The following is an 18,826-nucleotide window of genomic DNA, read 5'->3' as shown; positions in this document are numbered from 1 at the left end:
CTACGTTATTCAACGAAGCTTTACTCGAGAGGGTAACACAGGAGATACCACGTAAAGATACATAGAGCCACATGGTTCCGTAGAAACATCCCGCAAATGCTAACGTCACTCTGTCCAGCAACGCACGTAGACCCTTTCTACTTACGCTCGATCTGTGTCACCATCTCGAACTGTTTCCGATGACGTAACTGTGACTCGTGATCACCCGCCTACGCGCTACTTTCTCATTTCGTTCCCAAAAAAGTGAATTCGTCGTCGTATACTTCTCACCCTATAAAATGATAACAGGCTACGATACCAATTCGTTGAAGTAGTCGTAAAAAAACATGTCCTATAATAACTTTTTTTGTCTGTTTGGTCGATCGTTCTTTCGGTCCTTTTTTTTCAAGCAATATTAATGCAGTTTGTTATGCAAAATGTAGACGTAATTGACTACAGATTCGTCCTTCGTGCAACCTTCGGTTAAATTTAACGGCTTTACGGCTGTACTAACAGAAGAAGGTTGGTTCGTGTTAAAAGTACTAGACAGTTTCACCAAACACCTAATCAAGAAGAGTGTTGGGAGAAGCCATCCCCGCGCAATGTTCCCTCATCGTGTAACAGCTGGATTTCTATGAAATTCTTCGAGAATTAAGTTCTTCGTAAATAACTTTTAGCACGAATTTGAACTTAAATTAAATTATCTCGAATTTGATTGGACGAGTTTAAATTTGAAATAGTTGAGTTGATATTCTCTAGAATACTCTTAAGGAAAACGCGCTCGTCCAAGTTTTTCAACTTATTAGACTACAGGGACTGTGTACATTATGCTCTGTCCAACCACGGTCCACAAGACGTCGAATGACCGTGACCTACCCCCCAACATGTAAATGTCACGGGAGTATCAGTGAGATGTGCCGTGGAAGACGGCTTACAAACCGGTATGGCATTGCATCCTGCGCTCCACCGGGACTTTGATCGTGTTTGCTTTAGCAAATGGTCGTTCAATGAAATATATTTACATGCGAGTTATTAGTCCAACTTTCTCTCTACGAACGACAGAGTACACGTCTCGTATGAAATCGTAAGCAGTCGTAACGTCACTGCAATTGATTACAAACAGAAAAAAGATAATTTTAAACTCGTGTGCAACGCTTCGAAACGTTCCACCTTGACAATGAAACACTCTGTCCGATTTTCCTCTCCTGTTCTACGCTCGAGCATCGACCAACACGCACCTAAACGTTCCGAACATTCCGTGAGAGCGCGTTTTGCACCTCTGCCAGGTGAATTTTACGCGAAACGTTGCACGATACGCGGAAGCAATCTTGTCTCGTCCGATGAATAATGCGACGCGAGGGAATTTTATCCGAATCGAATAAAAATGACCAATGATCGGTCGGTACAAGAATGTTCTTATCTCCAACGATAACGTTGTTGATAATCCGACACGTACGATACCGGAGTTGTTGAAGGTGTTGGAGAAATATACGGACGATCGAAAATTGCCGGAAATAGGAAAGAATTCGGGGAGAGTTGGAATCGATTGGTGGAGGAGGAGGAGGAGAAGGAGGTTAAAGACCGCGAGCGAGCGAGCGAGCGAGCGAGCGAACGAAATTAGAAAGGTGGTCCCGACGTGACCCTTGAACTCTCTATCTCTCTCTCTACTCTAGATACTTGCTTACCTTTTTAGACTAGTGTGCTTCGCTCCGTTGAAGATTTTGTTCTTGCGATCGCTCCCGACCGTGCTGGCGTCGCTGTTGATGCTGTACAGGCTGTCGTCTTTGGTCACCTTGGTGGTGTGCAAAGTGGATTTCTTCACCACGGTGCCGTTGTGCTTGGGGCTCTCCGTTATCACACCGTGTTGCTGCTCCTCCTGACGGGGATTCTGCCGATCCCCGGCGTGCTCCTCGATCTTGGTCGAGACGATCATCGTTTTGCTCGCGTCGGCGTACTTTTTCGGAGAAACGGGGACCACCTTGCCCGGTGGCCTCGTGGCGATCGGCGGCCGATCCTTTCGACTCTTCTGCAACTTACTAGCGCGGTAGTTGTTGCCCTGATTCGAGTCTCCCGGTGGTGGTTTGTCTTCGGTGGGTAACATGTACGACAACATCGTCCTTCCTCCGTTCACCTGGTCGGAGGAAAAAAGAAAGAAAGGCGAGGCAACTGTTAGCGAAGCAGTGGCGATTACTAAGGTGATCGGTGGGGCAACGCGTGTAACAGCAACGCAGAAATCGATGCGCTGCGAATTTGCTGTATACAGACTGTATCCGGTTAAGTGGAGCTACGTAGGAAAGAGGCCGCGCTTGAATTACCAATTGGAACTAATTACACCAGCGGCGGTGATTTAACGCCCGTTAACGCTTCAACGATCATCTCTACGAAACGCTTTCTTTTCTTCTAACGGATCGACGTCGGTTCTCTCTATAACTGTACAAACGCCGCGGATACGATAGCAACTGTTGGACTTTGTGGCATTGTTGTCGAATCATAAATCAAAATTTCATCGGCGGCCCGCATCCGTGGAAAAAGGTTGAACGAACGGTTCTTTGTAAACCTATCCCGGAGGGGGATTAAACTCCCCGTTTCGCAGACGATCACGTTCCCAGCAAGAACACTTTGGAACAAGTTCAAACGGATCTTTAGCGTTCGAATTTCTGGCAACGAACGAAGGGAAAGATGTGCATCGGAGGTAAGAAAGAGGAGAGAGAGAGAGAGAGAGAGAGAGAGAGATGATCTCGGGGAACCGTGACGGAAATCCAAGACGTTAGCTCACGCTTGACCACATTGGATCCCGTTCGCGCTCAAAGGATGCGGTAGGGAAGGATATCGTGACTCACCGATTGTCCCTTGTCACTTCAGATTTCCGTATCGTCTACTTCAACGCGATCATATCTGGTGAATCGAAGAATCGCTTCGTTTCGTTCAAACAAAACTCCCGACGAAAATAACAACGATACAAGCTACCGCTACGGTCTAAAAAGCACTGGAATATTTATAAACGGTAGCGCAAGTTTAGCTACTTTTGCTTTCCCCAACCGGCTGCCGTTCAATTTTATTTTCAAGCTACCTCGCCGAGGTGCATTACATTAAGGGGTGAAAGGTAAAGTGCGGTAACGCACGCGACGGTGTGCAACACGTTTGTTCGTCTTGGATCGGTAGTGGGCGGAAAAGGAGATTCTATACTCATTCTACCAAACTTCTACACCGCCGTGCAATAGGCTCCCTATATATCGACTCGGTGCTCCGCCACGCGCAGTTTGCAAATCGTGCTCCGTTTCATCTTTACCCGCCGCCGCGCCGTCGTTCTCCGATGCTCCGATGACGTTTCGCCCGACTTTAGAATTACACGCTCGGTCGAAATCAATATCTAAGGTATTGTTCGAGTGGAGCCAATTACGCGAATTGGGCAACGAGTCTGACCATTTGATCGTTGAAATACTTACGCCGGTACCAAGGAGCTCTCGAGACGGTGCTATTGAGAAGGCTCGCGTGCTGGACTGGCATTTGGGCTACCTGCAACACAAACGCGATATTCCGTGTAAATATGTATCAGCTAGAATTTGGTCTATTTGGTTGGCGGTATTTTAACGCGGATAGTATGCATTCTAGCGTATCGTAGCCGGGTGTCGGCTGCGAGCGGTGGAATTCTGACGACAATAAGAAACAGAGCGAAGGGGGGAGGGAAAGACCATTAGCGAAAGAGATGCTCCCTCCGTAGGCTAGGTTCAACCCTGGCCGCTCTTTTTCAATGGGCAATGCGTCAGCAGGCGTGGCAGTAGGGAGGAAGCGATCTCGCCGGTTGAATAGGCACCTGTTTTCGCAGACAGGTGACACAAACACGTAGAAACGCAGGCTGTATGGAAAACGCGTGAGAACCTCGGGATAGAGCGAGGGCAATGACTCCTAGAACAGCGGGTGGGTCTGCACCGCCGACAGACGAATGTCGACATCGAATAGAAGCTTCCTCGCGGCAGGCGTCTTGGAAAAAAAAAAGTACCCACCTTCGACCGTCTGCCTAAGCTCTCCGGCTCGAGATTTCCGCCCGTCAACGGGCCACCTCTGTGTCTACTCCGCAGACAAACCCTCCGGAGAAACCTACTGTTTCGCCATGCGTTTTTCCGACTCCCGCCATCGCCACTTCCCACGCACACAGGGTAACCTTCTTTGTTTTTACGCAAAAACACGCGCCGTTGGATCTTTCGCTCTTTGTCTCTCGGGGTAGCAGTGTTTTAGGAGGAAAGCTTAACAGACTCGCGAACCCATTCGTAACGAGCAAAGTACAAATGCAATTACGAGAAGAACGATCGTCCGGTCGGGTTCGCGACGCATGACGACTCAATTCAGTTCGGTGCATCGAGCCACTAAATTGATAAATTCGCATGACCCGCTATTCACGGACACTGTCGTTTTACGGCACACCGGCGATGGCGATGATCGCGATCGCGCACTCCTCTCGTCTTCCGAGTGATTCCGGTGGTAAGTGTTGCGACAACAGAAAATTATCGTCTCGACAACATTTTTACCAAAAGTGTCCTACGTCTCTCTCATTCACGTCACCGTTAAATCCTCCATCGCGGTTAATACAAATCGAACCTAATTGGAGCTCTGTGGAAAGGTGAAAAATTCAAGTAGCTAGTTCCACACGTGAAATTATGTATTTCTCGCGTTTGTCCGAACCGTTCGTTGGGAACTGCGTTAGCATAACATTTGCCTCTCGCAAACTGGACCTCGAACATCGTATTATTTAGGAGCTTGTCGAAATACACGCAGAGACGAGTATAGCCACTCACGTCATCCGTGAATAGTAGTCGAATCTGAAGTTCCAATCACGACCTGCGTTGCAATTAGGGTGACCGGTCGTGCGAGAAATTCGCGACAATCCTCGAACCAGTCAGTCGATAAACGTATGTGTGCCGCGGTGAAAGCACGGGGATAATTTGGCTCCCGAAGTTCTATAGAACTTCTATGCTATAGAACGAACGGACAAGCTTAACGATGCGATTAACGTTTACTTTAATTGTATTATTGCACGCACGGCAGCCAGCGAGCGTGAAAGCTTACGGTATAATTTCGCTACTCTTCGATGCCTCCCTTTGCCACATTCACCGATCACGATCGGGATGGTAAAAGCGACGGAAAAATGTTCATTTCCGGCCACGAACTTGTAACGTTACATCGAACGAGATTTCCGGTACCGTGACTTCCTGCCACCGCAGCTCCACAACTCTCGAGACGTCTTCGAGGAGGCATCCAGCGGGAAAATAAAAGTCGATATGTACTACATATTAAATATAGATACCGTGCTCTTATTTATCGCAAGGGGGGAAAAGTTGCAAAGTAGATGTGCTTCCGAACCGATGCTTCGTTAATTAAACGACAATTACTCTCGTGGAAGTTTTTCCGTTCGAGGAAGAAGGTATCTTTGCTGCTCGGTCTCACGTTTCGAATCATTTAGTTTGGTATAAATTGTACCCCGGTGTGTAACTTGGCGTTAAACACGAGCTCGTCGACAACACGGACGCGAAATAAATGATTCTCACGAGTTGTGGGAACACCGTAACGCCCGGCGCGATTCTCGCTCGCCGTAAATTCAAAACCGCTGCCTCTCAGGCCGACGATAAATTTCAAACACTCGTTCTCCTTCTCGCGAAATTACGCCCTCCACCAGCCGTCAAGACTAAAACGACGAGAAACCTCCTATCCTTTATATCGCCGTTGTTATTCCAGCCCACTTACGCCTATTATCATCGCGATTACTTTTAATACGACTGAATCGCTGTCGCTTATCGTTGCCCATCGATGCGTTTCGAGAGCACGCCCGTTGGAACCTTTCGAAAAGAATCCGTCCAGCTTGCGCCGAAGTGTGCATCTGTGAGAAGGAAGACGAGAGAAAAAAGGAAAGAGGCTCGCCGAGTCTACTAGACATGTCACGACCGTCCAGATCGTGATCGTGAAAAGAGGGAAAGGTAACGGAACTCGACCGGTAACATCCGTCGACGCGTGTTCGTTTTAATGGCGGAGGAATAGCGGAAAGGAGAATCTGGTAAGCTGGAGCAAGCGTTCCAAGTTGGTCCTTCGATGAAGAAGCACGTAATAATTGGTTAGAATTTCCGTCCGTCTATTTTCTTGCTGGTCGCTCCGTTCGCTCTTCTAAGTCGCTTCTTTTTTCTTTTTTTGCTTCATGCTCGACGTGTCTCTGTCACGGGTATTAACGTAACTGTAGTACCGAGCGAACCGTAATACGAGCACGGTTCTTCTCGTATGCGTAAGAATCCCCGGGTAGGTACACGCTAAGTCGCCAGGATTACGGATGCCGCGTATCTCTTTGCGAACGCGGCGCACGTCTACGCTCTGGATGCCCACGAGTACCTGTGTTGTTTACGTACGTGTACTTACTACTCGCTTATACATATATGTAGTATACGTGGCCGCTGCTTGCACGACAGTTCATTCTGGACAGCAGACCGGAGAAACGAGAGCCCGGATAATTAGATATTCGATATCGTTCTCCGTGGTTGACTCGACCGATTTTTTCTTCTCGCCCTATGCACTCGAGAGATCAGTCTACTTTTGCATCTACGTTTCCATTTCTATCTTGTGCATTCTGTTTTTGCACAAATAACCAACACACGATGTTTCGCTGTTCTTTTCTCTCTCTCTCTCTCTCTCTCTATCGACCGACCACTTGTGTCTACGTTATAATTAGCTGTCCGTGCCATCGGTCATCTATAGAAACCGCTTTACAAATAGTCACTGTCTGGTAAGTTCCCCGTGTAACAGAGCAAATTACGCTTCGAACCTGCTAATATGCAACTTTTTATCATTTCACCGTACGTAATAATTATCGATCGTCGAGGTCGCCGAAGCGCTTATTAATTATTTCGATAGGCAAGGTTCGCGGTCGTTAGGAGGTTCGGCTGGCGAGGTTTCGCCTCGTTCATCGTTCCTTCCGTCTAAAAATACCCCCTTGCAGCGTATATTTTTTTATTCCCACGGCGTGCCGTTTTACATAGCCTGCGTGCAGCTCTATTTAGATAAAACGGGGCGGGGAGAACCACGAGGTTCGGCCGGATGAACCTTACTGTCAAAACAAATCTAAACCGCGTCCTAGATATCGAGGAGAATCTCTGAAATTCGCTTCGTTCAAATTGCCTTCCTGTCGCGATTCTCCGTCGCGTTACTTTTCTCTTCTCTTTTCACCGCGGAGGATTAGCCGATTCTTAGCACACAGAAGCGCGACCCTCCGCGTGCCGCCGAGGGAGCCATGGTGGACCCTTCGTTCTCCCTTGTAGCGAATAAGAGGTAAAACGCGATCGCTAATGTACACAGAGGAAGAGAGAGAGGGAGGGAGAGCGATTCGTTAAGGGATACAACGAGATTTCATTTAATTCGGTGCCCCGCGCTCCAAGGAGTGTACAGTTCTGCTCGTTTATATCACGGAAAGGAAAGGAACAACGGAGGGTTGTTCCAAGCCCGCGCGAGAGACTCCACAGATCCCGGAAGCACAGATTCGCCGAGCAGAAACGCTCTTTAGCGTAACAGGAGACAAAAGGCCGGGATAAATTTGCCGCGGAAAATTTACGAACGTTCGTCACAATGAAAAATTGTCTATGATACGGAAGTATACAACTTCGCATGTTCAAGTTCTACAAGTTCGCATTGTTTCGCAACGTTTCCAAGCGAAACGAACGAAATTCTTTCCCTTCTTATTCCTTCCTCGTGCGATCGTTCTCCTAATTGAAAAAAACTTCACCCTTAACGATGTCAATTGAAACTCGACACATTTTCGTCGATTTCTCCTCAGTTGGAAACGCGAAAGAAGGTTAAGATAATTCTCGCGACTCTCTCTGCCGGCTCTTGACCGATTCTGCTTATCTGAACCCGAATTAAGGCCTCTTTACAGCCAAGGTCCTACCTCGTTAATTATACGATCCAAGCGTTTCGCGATTGTCGTAATCGTCAACGTCCTAAGCTGGTTCTGCACGTGTCTAAGAGAGTTTCAGCGTGGAGGTAGGCCGGGTATTAATCTTCTGCCGAGCTGAGTTGCCGAGCAATTGTGAAATATCCGCGCAAGACAGTCTACCCGGCGCACTGTACCGTGTCGCGAGGTCGACCTGTACGGATGAACCCGTACGGGTTCTGGCAGCTGGTTGGGTGCCAGCAAACGTCTATGCTTTCCGACGTTGTCCGCTGGCATTATAACCAGGAAGATGCGCGCGTCCGACCAACGACGTCGACTATCCCTCTCTCATCTTATCGTGAAAATCGACTCGTGCCTCGTTACCTCAACTCTTGTCACCCTTTCCGGCTCATTTAGACTCCTCGCCTGCTGGATCTGGCTATTCTTTCAAATCTGCCTGCAGCTGCCTCCGGCGCTTGATTTGCACGATACTCGAATTGCACACGGTTTACCGTTTAACGCGGAAACGTTCGCAGAAAATGTTGCAATCGAGGAAGTTAACCTAACCTTTGCATAGATTCACCGTTACTATTTTTCATCCGTCGAACACAACTTTATCATTCATAAAGGTTTTTTTCTTTTCGTTCCTTTTACGTTGAGGAAGGAGCGTGCGTTTACGCGACACTCTGATTTCCCCCGCGTGCTTGGCATTCGTGAAACGTTTTTCTACAGATGGATACCGCAAGGAACGGAAGGAGCGAGGGGGCCAGGTGCGAAAGGGGCATGTAAATCGCGATTACATTCGTCGGGGACGTACACGTATATACCACGAAGCCGTGGCGTAATGACGCGTGCACGCGACATTTTCGCTGACCCTCGCTCTTTTTTTCCCACGACCGGTTGTCTGCCTACGTCGCGTTTCGTCTTCTTACACATCCGAACGGAAAGTTTTCCTCTTCCGTTTTCCCACACCTGCCTTCCTTCCTCCTGGAATGCAATTACGGAGCAAAATAGTTCCCGCGACGTATACTCGCGATTTACGTCGCTTTCTACGTCGCTCGGCGAAATATACCGATTCTTTCAAACTGTCATCGACGCAGAACCTTTTCTACGCTCTTTAACATTACACGGTATTCCAGATTTAACACCTGTCTGGCAAAGACCTCGGAGAGTACGCACAGCGACCGGTGGAACTGTTTCATCATTCGACGAACGAATACAGAAAATGACCGCATACTTGTAAGTAGTTTGCGCTCTTCTCGTCGAACGTGTCCCTTCTTCTCTCGCGCATACCTTTCCGCGGCATTCTGGTATTGGAATTCCGATACGTAGAAACGTGGCAGAGAGCTCGATCGAAATTCTCGAGCGTCGCGAATCGATTTCGCGCTTGGCTCCGGTCGCGAACGTCTCGACCACCGGAGCGTCTTTCTCCGGGATCATTCGGAATGCGGATAAACTGTGTTACTCGGAGGTCGCAGAGCTCGTCGAATATCCACGGAGCGTAGGCGCGTAAAGTCAACCGTCGGAATTGGACGGGTCAAGTTGCAACGATGCGCCACGCGGTGAAGTAATCCAATAAACTCGTTGCCAGCTGCCGCGAACCTTACTTCCAGCCCGAGGAAACCTACTTCTTATTCGATTAGACACGTCTCCTTTCCCTTGGGGCACCTAACCGACCCTCGCGAGCTTAGCAAACTTCCTCTCCTGCTTGCAATTTACACAGAGTCTCGTCTCGCCGTGCGACGAGACACCGATGTCTTCCTTAACCTTTAAATAAACTTTCTTTATCTAACTAGAGATTTGCGGGAGAAAAGGTGAGAAGGACAGAGGCAATAATCGGAGCCGAACGCGAGGGGAATACAGAGGAGACAGCGTTACGGCATTGTCTGGTGCTCGATCATTCAAAGCGTATCGTGTCCCTGTCCCCGTGTCTCATAACCCGCTATCGTACGTGAATCGTACGTGCCGCTCGTACGAGCTCGTACACGGAAGGTGCGTAAACCGGCGTGAGTCATCGCGTACTCGTAACGGAATAATTGCGAGAAGAATACACGCGGAGCCCATTCATAAGTCGCGGCCCGGCCGAAAGGAAAGTTTGAAAAAAAGCGAACGGGAGAGCGTAATCATCGTGCACCGATGATGGACTCGTACAAATTGCAGGTTGCCGCTCGAAGGAAGGAAAGCAAGCGGTACTGCGAACCTTCGAGAATCGTCGACCGGAGGAAAAGAACGACCCGAGACGCTCATGGACACGACCCCTCGCGAGAAGCGCTATTCAATTAAAGGACACGTCAACTTTCGCGTCCAACGCAAAGACACGCCAAGTTTGCTGCTTTTTACGATTCAATTTGCGATTCAATTAATTCGTTAAAAATGTCGCGGTAATTTCCATTTGCAAGTCTGATTCCAATTAGAGTACAATTCGGGTTTTAAAAGATGAAAATCTCGAGGAGTTGGATAGTTTGGCTCGCGTAATCTCGATCACCTAGCCCTGGCTGGACGTTAGAAGGCAAAGGGTTGAGAAAATGTCGCGGAGAGGCGGCGATAGCGCGGAGGCGAGTTTCGATGATTCCAGGAAGCTGCGCGGGGCAAAGTTATTTCGATCGAGCGGCGAACGTGGGTCAGCGCACCGAGACAATTTCCTCAACCGTCCTACGTACTATCCTTGTTAAAGCGCGCTCGCTTTAACCACGTCTTTATCGCTCTCGAGGCTCCTTCGATAGCGCGTGTGTTTCGGTTGGTAACGAGGAAAAATGGAGTTTATTCAAGGCCGGCGACGTCTTATCTAGATCGCAAGGTCTTCGAGTAGGAAAAAAAAAATGTTGCGCGCGACAAACACACGAGCGGAAAAAACTGGGAATTCCGTCGTTGCGTTTCTTTCGCCTTGAGAAAAAGAAAGGGGGAAAGATCGACGACGCAGCGACGCGATCCTTCGCTTCACTTGGCGCGCTTACATAAAAAGAAAGAAAAGAAATCCATCTCGTCCCCCGTCGACATTCTACGCGTTTCTTTTTCTTCTCTGTTGGACATTTCCGCCGCGCAATTACTCGTGTCACCGGGACGTTATCGGTGTATCGAATTACCGCGAGAGTGTACTTGCCGTGGTTAGTCCAACGATTTAATTCACTTCTCGCGACGCCTAATTTACGGTTGCGGAAGCGTACGGGCACCGCGTGCTTCCCATAGCTACGGTTCTATCTATACACCACTCTGGATGCAGCGCCGTTGCGGGAAAAGGGCCGCGAAATCCCACCTTCTTCCCATTCCAATTCCTAATCCGCAAATACATTCGAAAATATACACATAGGTAAACATAGGTGACGAAAGGATCTCGGGAGAGGGTGGGGGGAAAGTTTGGCATGGCGATGAGCGTCGTCGTTCGGCGTCGACCGGGAAGCGGTGGACAACGGAGCCGAGATCTAACGTGTTGCGGATCTTTCTCGTCAAGGGCGAACATTTTGATCGATACAGACGCGGCAGAAGGAAAACGGCGAGCTACGACGCAAAATGAGTACACAACGTGCACCCACGTAGGTACACGAATGGTAACATACATACATCGCCGTGGAGTTAAGTCATTCGCCAGAATTAGAACGTACCGGCGAATGATGGACGTCCGCGTTTCAAATTCGACGTATGCATGTGTACGGCATTGCTCGAACGCGCTCTTATTTTCTTTCGCTTTCAACCCTCTCTCGCTTCTTTCCTCCCGAGTTATCAACGAGATACCTTCCAGCACCGGCCGACTACCGTGCGCCTCAAGTGCCTTCCCCCCTCGTTCCTTTGTTCTCTTTCATTATCGAGCCATCGAAATCGTTTCGTACGATTACTCCTCTGCGTCGCTCGCTTCCGTCTACGCGGCGGCTTATGTAACGCGCGTCATCCGCGTGCACGTCGCTTTACTCGCTTTTCCGTCTAATTTTGACCGCGGCCTACGTTCTCCGCTAATTCCACGGGCTTATTGCATGCCGCAATTGCGGCCAGTCACGTTCGTCTTTCCGTTAATCAACGATAATCTCCCGTATCTCTTCCGGAGCAAGGTCGCTCTCTATAGCTATCGATACGCAGCATTACGCGTGATTCATCTCTCTGCATTAACGAAGAGTAATATGCGGAAGGTCAGTGGAATACGCGTTCCAACGGCTGTAAGGTACGCGATCGAAAGGAGGAAGTGAAGTTTTATCGGCAAACTTGAAAGGTCTCGCGCCGTGGAGCGAAAAAAGCTGCGCGCCGCTCGAAATAGCCGATGGTTCCGTATCGAAGCGAGGATTAGCAGTTAATGAAAGTAAACGACGAGTAGTACAGAGGCAACAGGGGCAACGACACGGTGCACGTCTACGAGACGAGAGGGATGGGCACAGGATGCATCGAATTTCAAGCACTTAACACAAAGATCGGCACACTTTTCCCTACCACTTCCCTGTTATACGTGCACACTCTACTCCTCCTAGACTATGGGATAGTCCGGCTGTTCTGGCCATTGTCGCAACGTCGCTGACCCGTGCAACACAACCGATCCAACCTATACGTCATCCGAGACTATCGAATTTCATTGTCACTGCACCCTCGAAAACTGCCGTTCGATCCGGCCGCGGACAGGTGCGGCACGATTTGCGGCTCAATACCTTTGCACAGATTTAACATCGCGTATACCTATCTTCCACCATATGGTCCACCAGACAGGGATTCTAAATAGAAACAGTTGCACCAGATTCATCTGGCCCAACTGTTCCCTACCGGTATCTCTTCCACGCCGACTCAACTTTGCAACGGAGAAACGCAAGGGGGATTGAAGCGAGATATGACGAATGAGAAATCGCGCGTCGTCTCGCCAAGGCTACCGGGTGCATCCCTCGCAATAGTGACCGTCCTTAGCTTAGACGGAAGAGGCCGCCTGTAGTATATACCGCACGCACGGGAACGGCAACGGTAAAGCAAAGGCAAAGGCAATGGAAGAAATCGATACGACGCCTGCGCGCGGGGAAACGTAACCCCGCGCTAGAATCGGCGTCGTTCATCCTACTCGAGGCTAGGCTTCTCCCATCCTCCCTTTATGCCTCCGACCGCTTTCGTTATCGAAACGGAAAGCACCCCCGTCGCCGGTAACTCGCCACACATTTTATTGCCATCCGTTTCGTCAGCAGCACGAGATATCTTGGAATCATTCGCGTTTGCCCAACGTCGTCTAGACGGCCTCGTGACACACCAAACTTTAACCTACTCGCACTTTAGAACGGCTGACCCGGATATTTTGGCTCGAGATTCAATCACCGCTAGACATCCGTCCAACGCGTTTTGGAGAACATGCTTCTGGTACGTCCACGCTCCTCTACACCCGGACTAAATTAGCTCGTGCCAGACTTACGTATCTCGCGAGCAAATTTTCACGTCGATCTAGAGACACCAATTTCCCCAACAAATGTCAATTCGCGTTCGCAGGTGTTATCGCGAGGCGTGGAGAAAGTGGCGTTCGCTCGAGGAGCACAGTTTCGTTCGAACAACGGTCTCAAAGTGGCGTGGCTTAAATTGTAACTAAGAGAGGTGCTCTAGACGAGCAAACGAGGTGACCTAAACACGGTCAACGATTATTAAGCGTCCGCGCCGGACGAAACAGATAACGTAAATAATACGTCGCGGTTCCACCGATTGACGCCTTTGATACCAGGATACCGGATAACATCGGCCATCGAGAACGCTTATTTACCGCTCCTCTTCGAGCACGTTGGACCGGCTTCGATCCAATAGAGAGCATCTTCGACGAGTGGCTTTTGTTCACGTGTAATCTGGCACAGTTGTCACAGACCCCTAACTCCTATTCCTACGATCAACGCGCGATTATTGCATATTCTTCTTCTCGAGAGAGAAACTTTGCAGACGTAACGTAATTTTATATTAATTATCTGCCTCGAGTCAGGATTACGCTGATATCGTTGAAAACGTGACGTTGCGTCGCGTAAGGTTTCTCAGAATAATCTGGCGAACATTTAAAAGAGGATTTTAAAAGGATTTCCACTTTCGCTACTATGTATCTCGTGTTGCTGACTGCACTGCGTGTGCCTGCATATTTCTCTCCGCGTTTCTCCCTTGTAAAGTACCGATTAAAATCCTAAATACAATTACCGACACGCGAAATTTCTTTTCCATCCTACTCGTATCGAGCGACGCGCGAGTTACCTTTACGCCGACCGAGATGTTAGACAATATTACGCAACAAGGTGATCAATTTTATAAATCCATTAGCCGTGTCGAACAGATGTCCGCGTTTTAAGTGTCCGCGACGAGAGCAAGCAACGTGACACGAAAAGAAACAGGGATTCGCGACACAGAACGCGAAATCACGTAACAGATTTAACGTATTACCTACTAGTATCTGGAACAACCTGTTTGAAAACATGGCTGCGTATTAGAGACGTCCCTGACTCGGATGTAATTAGCTTGATAATACTGCTTCCATCTCTGTGCATTTTAGCTGAAACCTGGTTTCTCTATAATCCCAGCAAAAATGATTTTCCGATCGAACTTGCGTGTATTTTTTATTTTTCTGGAGAAAATGCGAGATTGTTGGAATTTTTTCCGAGTGAAGTTAGAATTCGCGACGTAAAAAGTTTCGACTTCCTTATTACGATAAGTAAACAGAGTAGAGTAAGCTCGTGAAAGTTGGTCGACGAACGACGCGAATGAAATTCGCCCAGTTTCAAGACTCGTTACGCTTTTGTATTAATGTTCTTATGCACTTGTGTATGAGCACGTTATGCAATATCAAAGTGCTACGATCAGTTCGAGCGTTGGATCGTATTACACTGAGTATATGCAACATGCACGGTTATCTTTTTATACGTGATTCAATAAAACTCATCGCACCGTCCCCTGGCAGCAGTATTTTAACGTGACAAAAAATTCTCTTTGCAGACGCTTCGAGACGTGAGCGAGTACCATTGAGTGTCGTCCTTTAGTAATTACCGTCTAGAAATAAAGGAGTCTTTCTATGGCGACGACGCAGCGTGTTACTCCTTTTGACAGCGATCTCGTCTATAGTCACGTGCTGTATATGTTTCTCGCCGCACCGTTATTTATTCTTTCCATTTTACACGATATTAAAATAACAGCACCGAGAGAGCCTGTAGTCGTATTTAATAACGTTCAATTTCCGCCATTATATTCTAGTTTCGATGTACGCGCGTGAAAAACTTAACGCGTAAATTGGTCGACGAGAAAAAACGATACGGAAAAATGTACACCGTCGTCGGTGGATATTATCGGAGCGATTAGACGGTCGGTTTAATGCAGGTGTTGCGAAGAATCGAAACAAATGCGTTGGACCGAGGCACGAGGAAGATTCGAGAAGAGAGCACACTCACCAAGGGTAGTCGAAAGGTCGTCCTGGGGAAACAGCTGATCCGGCTGGCTCTGTGGGTGTCGCTTTCGTTGAAGTTTCTTAATCGTGATCGGCTAACCTCCAAAACTAGCTGCGCAATCGAGTTGACGGGGCGGGGATGATAGCTGTTCGCATGAAACACGCGTTCCCTTTTCGCGTGTGTATCGACACCGAGGCTCAAAAGTCCTGTGTTGCAGAATTATAGCGGCACGGAAAGATCACGAGGATCGTTGGTACGAACGAAGGGTGGCCGTTGCGTCATATATCGTTGCCAGGCGAACGGGACGTAACCCAATTCGCGGCTGGCAGCTTCTGCCTCTGTCTCTCGTCTCATCTCTCTTCCCCCGTTCTTTGAATTTTTCGACAAGTTTCACTCACAGGGATGAACAAGATTGCACGAGACACCGCGGCTCACTCTTAACATTCACCAAATAGTAAACACACCGCATCGACCAGTCGGTGGATCGTAGAACGACGTTACCGATAATTCGGTTCGTTTCGAGAGGAGATCGGCGTTCAGCCGATACCCCCGAGCACACTCTCGACCACGCGTATTCAGCTGCTTTTTCTTTCTCGCTATTTACTTGGATGGAACAACCACTGAGCAAAAGGGACGCGACAGGAGAGGCCACCACGAGCGGCAACAGTAACGATGCGAAGAGACGAAGCGAACCCCACACTCGCACCAGTGCAAATGATACTGCGGCTTCGTGAGACTTTATTCCGTATATACTGTACATAAACGCCAACGCGCAGACGCGGAATGATCGTGACTGCAAGCTATCGAAATCTCTTCCTTCAATTTTACTACAGAGGATGTTTCTTTCTCTTTCGAAATCTTTCAAAATATATCGATTCAGCTTTCTCCCATTTCTCGCGCTCTTTTTCAGGCAGCTAGGTAAATATTTTCGTTACTCACTCGTCGTCTACACGTGCCGAATCTAAAAATTTTTTTCTGCAACTTTCCTTTAATTCAACGAATTCTACGAACTTTGTTAATCTTCTCTTTTCTTATTTCGTTTAGTGACAGTAGGTAATAACGTATCGGTGAAATGCTTTGTTCTTCGAGTTTACTATTTTTAACGTTGTCTTATTTAAACCAAGTAGTAACTCGTTCGTATTGTACCATGTTGTGCTAGGTTATAGTACTTCAAATATGAAAAATACATTTTTATTTTTGTTGGATGTGAAAGTTGAACAGAGTGGATGTAAAGATAGACTGCATGTTTTTGATATATATATATATATAATACATTATTATATTAAAATATAAATGCCAACTCTTTAACAACTACATGTTAATGTAGTATATAATATATATATATTACATATTTAGTTTTAATCGATTTTACAGTGATTGTAACTTGTATCGAGATATATGAATCAACTTTCTTTTCTCTTCGTTTTCTTTCGTGTGGCTTGCTGTACGAACAATTATATGTACTTGCAAATAAATACGGCAAATGCTTGTAAGGTTTCCGGGCTTACATATTTAGGACTTAGAGATAAGGCAGTTTCTCAAAAAATAATGTAAATCCTAGATTTTCAGTTATACTCATTAATAGAGGATGTACAAAATACAAGTAATATTTCAAACTTTACAATTGCAACCATATAAAAGCGTTTTTCACGCTCAATCACACAAATACAGAAAACAAATGATTAGAGGTTTTTCACTGTTCATCCTTGTCTTTAGCTCCGTGCTTTAAAATTCTTGTAAATTCTATGTAATCGAACATCGATCCCTTGATTGGTGCCTCGCGATACATTTCGTCAACGTCGTCATCCGTAAACCTTTTGCAGAAAGAAGGCAAAGATCAATCTCTTGCTTGCTTCGATCGAAGAGCAAGGAATGTTGCACCGGATATAAAAATTACCTGTCTCCCATTGTCGTAAGCAATTCCCGAAGGCGTTCTTCGTTTATGTGTCCCGTGTTTTCTTCGTCGAAGCAACCGAATGCGTTTTTAATCACATCCTCCGGATCTGTACCTTGAAGTCTTTCGCCAAATAAAGTTAAAAACATTGTAAAATTAATTGGTCCCGGTGCCTCGTTCATCATTCCTTCCAAGTAGTCGTCGGTAGGATTTTTGCCTGAAAAGTATAAGAATGTTATTTTCATTTTTACTTATGTATGGTAAGTAATCGTTTACCTAGCGAAGCGAGCATGTCGTGAAGATCTTCTTTATCGATGAAACCGTCGTGATTCTGGTCGATCATGTTGAAAGCTTCCTTAAATTCTGCAATTTGGGCTTGATCGAACATCGCGAAGACATTCGATGTTGCACGCTGTGCCCGCTTTTTGGTCGTTGCACGACGTCCGGCCGTTTTGCGCGAAGACATCTTTAATATTCTCTAGAATTGCAAGCAACAAAGAACTTGATGATTTTTTAACTAACTTACTTATTATTTTTTTATACTTTTTCCACACTTGTTGATTTACAATTGTTATCATAAATAACGTTACAGATGATGCAGAGGTTATGTAGATTCGATTATTAGTAAAGAATAGCATTTAGTAAAGGTAAACACTAAACGCATCTACTTACTAAGATCATTATTATCGAGTTATTATTTATTTTTGAACAGTTAATATAAGAAATCTGAACGCAGGGAAAATCAGGATAAAAATAAGATCGTCTGCACGACGGTTCAATAAAGAGGACATTACACTTTACGTCTATAGATATCTACGTAAAAATACTTGTTCGTACGAGCATAAAATTGAACTTGAATTGCACAGCAAAATATTAATACAAAAATTGATAGAACATTAATATCTGTCGTACACGTGAATAATACTACTTTAATAGTGCGTAACGCTCTTTTTTTAATGTTATTACTTTTGTATTTCTAAGTCTGTCGCTGACTCAAATTTAGCTGTAAACTTTTACTTTACAGCTCTTTGTTTCAGAATTTTCGCCCCGGCTATATTCGTACAGGCTATATTTGACTTTCTCGTAAACATTTAATCTAAACAGTTGAGACCTGCATAAAATTATTTCATCGCTAATATCGTCGTTTCTAAATAACAAACGACACAAAAATACGTTCGTTAAATTAAAGAAATTAACGACATTAATATGCAGTATGCACTATGCACACCATTCGAAGCGACGGCACAATAACAATGGCTGCCCTTATAAGTAAAAGGACTGCTGTCAAATATTTCACATTTTTCAGATCGTCCCTATATGCGTATATCGATAACCAAAAGGTTTCGTATTCAAACGTAAAAGGAAACAAGTTTTTACTAACCTGATTTACACTGGCTTCTAAACGAGGAAAATCACGAGAAACAGAACGATACAGATACTCGTGCACCACTGTGACTCACGTTACGCGTCACTCTATGGTTATTCACCACACCCGGGTATGTAGCGCCATCTGGTGAAGGATCGCGTATCCACTGCACGAGCCTTTTCTAGACATATCCGAAAATTAGGCCACGTTGCAATCAAGAAAAAAAGTAGTTTCTATGGTGATCGATTTTTGCCCTAATACATATTTCCAATCCGCGTCCCGTGGTACAAATCAGAATTCGAGTGTAGCAAATGCCTTTTAAAACGTGA

At 46.6% G+C, this 18,826-nt stretch overlaps 2 protein-coding genes across 2 annotated transcripts in view; both read right to left on the bottom strand.

Annotated features, from left to right (window-relative positions):
- LOC108575882 overlaps positions 1 to 15,834 on the bottom strand; it is a 31,264-nt gene extending 15,430 nt beyond the window's left edge. The window contains exons 1-3 of the mRNA XM_017938800.1: positions 15,241 to 15,834; positions 3,426 to 3,495; positions 1,665 to 2,110 (exon numbers count right to left, since the gene is read on the bottom strand). Coding sequence (XP_017794289.1) covers positions 1,665 to 2,092 — 428 coding nt within the window. The 5' untranslated portion in view covers positions 2,093 to 2,110; positions 3,426 to 3,495; positions 15,241 to 15,834. The remainder of the gene's footprint in view (positions 1 to 1,664; positions 2,111 to 3,425; positions 3,496 to 15,240) is intronic.
- Positions 15,835 to 16,674: 840 nt separating this feature from the next.
- LOC108575847 (myosin regulatory light chain sqh) lies at positions 16,675 to 18,573 on the bottom strand. Its single transcript, XM_017938755.1, has 4 exons — positions 18,513 to 18,573; positions 17,408 to 17,609; positions 17,135 to 17,348; positions 16,675 to 17,051 (listed from the first exon to the last, which is right to left on the bottom strand). Exons 2-4 carry the CDS (start codon positions 17,595 to 17,597, stop codon positions 16,931 to 16,933), a joined length of 525 nt encoding a protein of 174 aa, XP_017794244.1. The 5' UTR covers positions 17,598 to 17,609; positions 18,513 to 18,573; the 3' UTR covers positions 16,675 to 16,930.
- Positions 18,574 to 18,826: the final 253 nt, after the last annotated feature.

The sequence above is a fragment of the Habropoda laboriosa genome, unplaced genomic scaffold, assembly GCF_001263275.1.
Source record: "Habropoda laboriosa isolate 0110345459 unplaced genomic scaffold, ASM126327v1 scaffold243, whole genome shotgun sequence".
Lineage (NCBI taxonomy): Eukaryota > Metazoa > Arthropoda > Insecta > Hymenoptera > Apidae > Habropoda > Habropoda laboriosa.
This window is presented reverse-complemented; position numbering and strand designations above follow the sequence as displayed.

What these genes read in the sequence shown, in the direction of transcription:
- LOC108575847 (XM_017938755.1), bottom strand. Translation starts at nt 17,597, where the DNA reads ATGTCTTCGCGCAAAACGGCCGGACGTCGTGCAACGACCAAAAAGCGG. An exon ending in CGACATGCTCGCTTCGCTAG is followed by an intron (nt 17,349 to 17,407) that starts GTAAACGATTAC and finishes TATACTTTTCAG; the next exon opens with GCAAAAATCCTACCGACGAC. An exon ending in CTTACGACAATGGGAGACAG is followed by an intron (nt 17,052 to 17,134) that starts GTAATTTTTATA and finishes TTTCTGCAAAAG; the next exon opens with GTTTACGGATGACGACGTTG.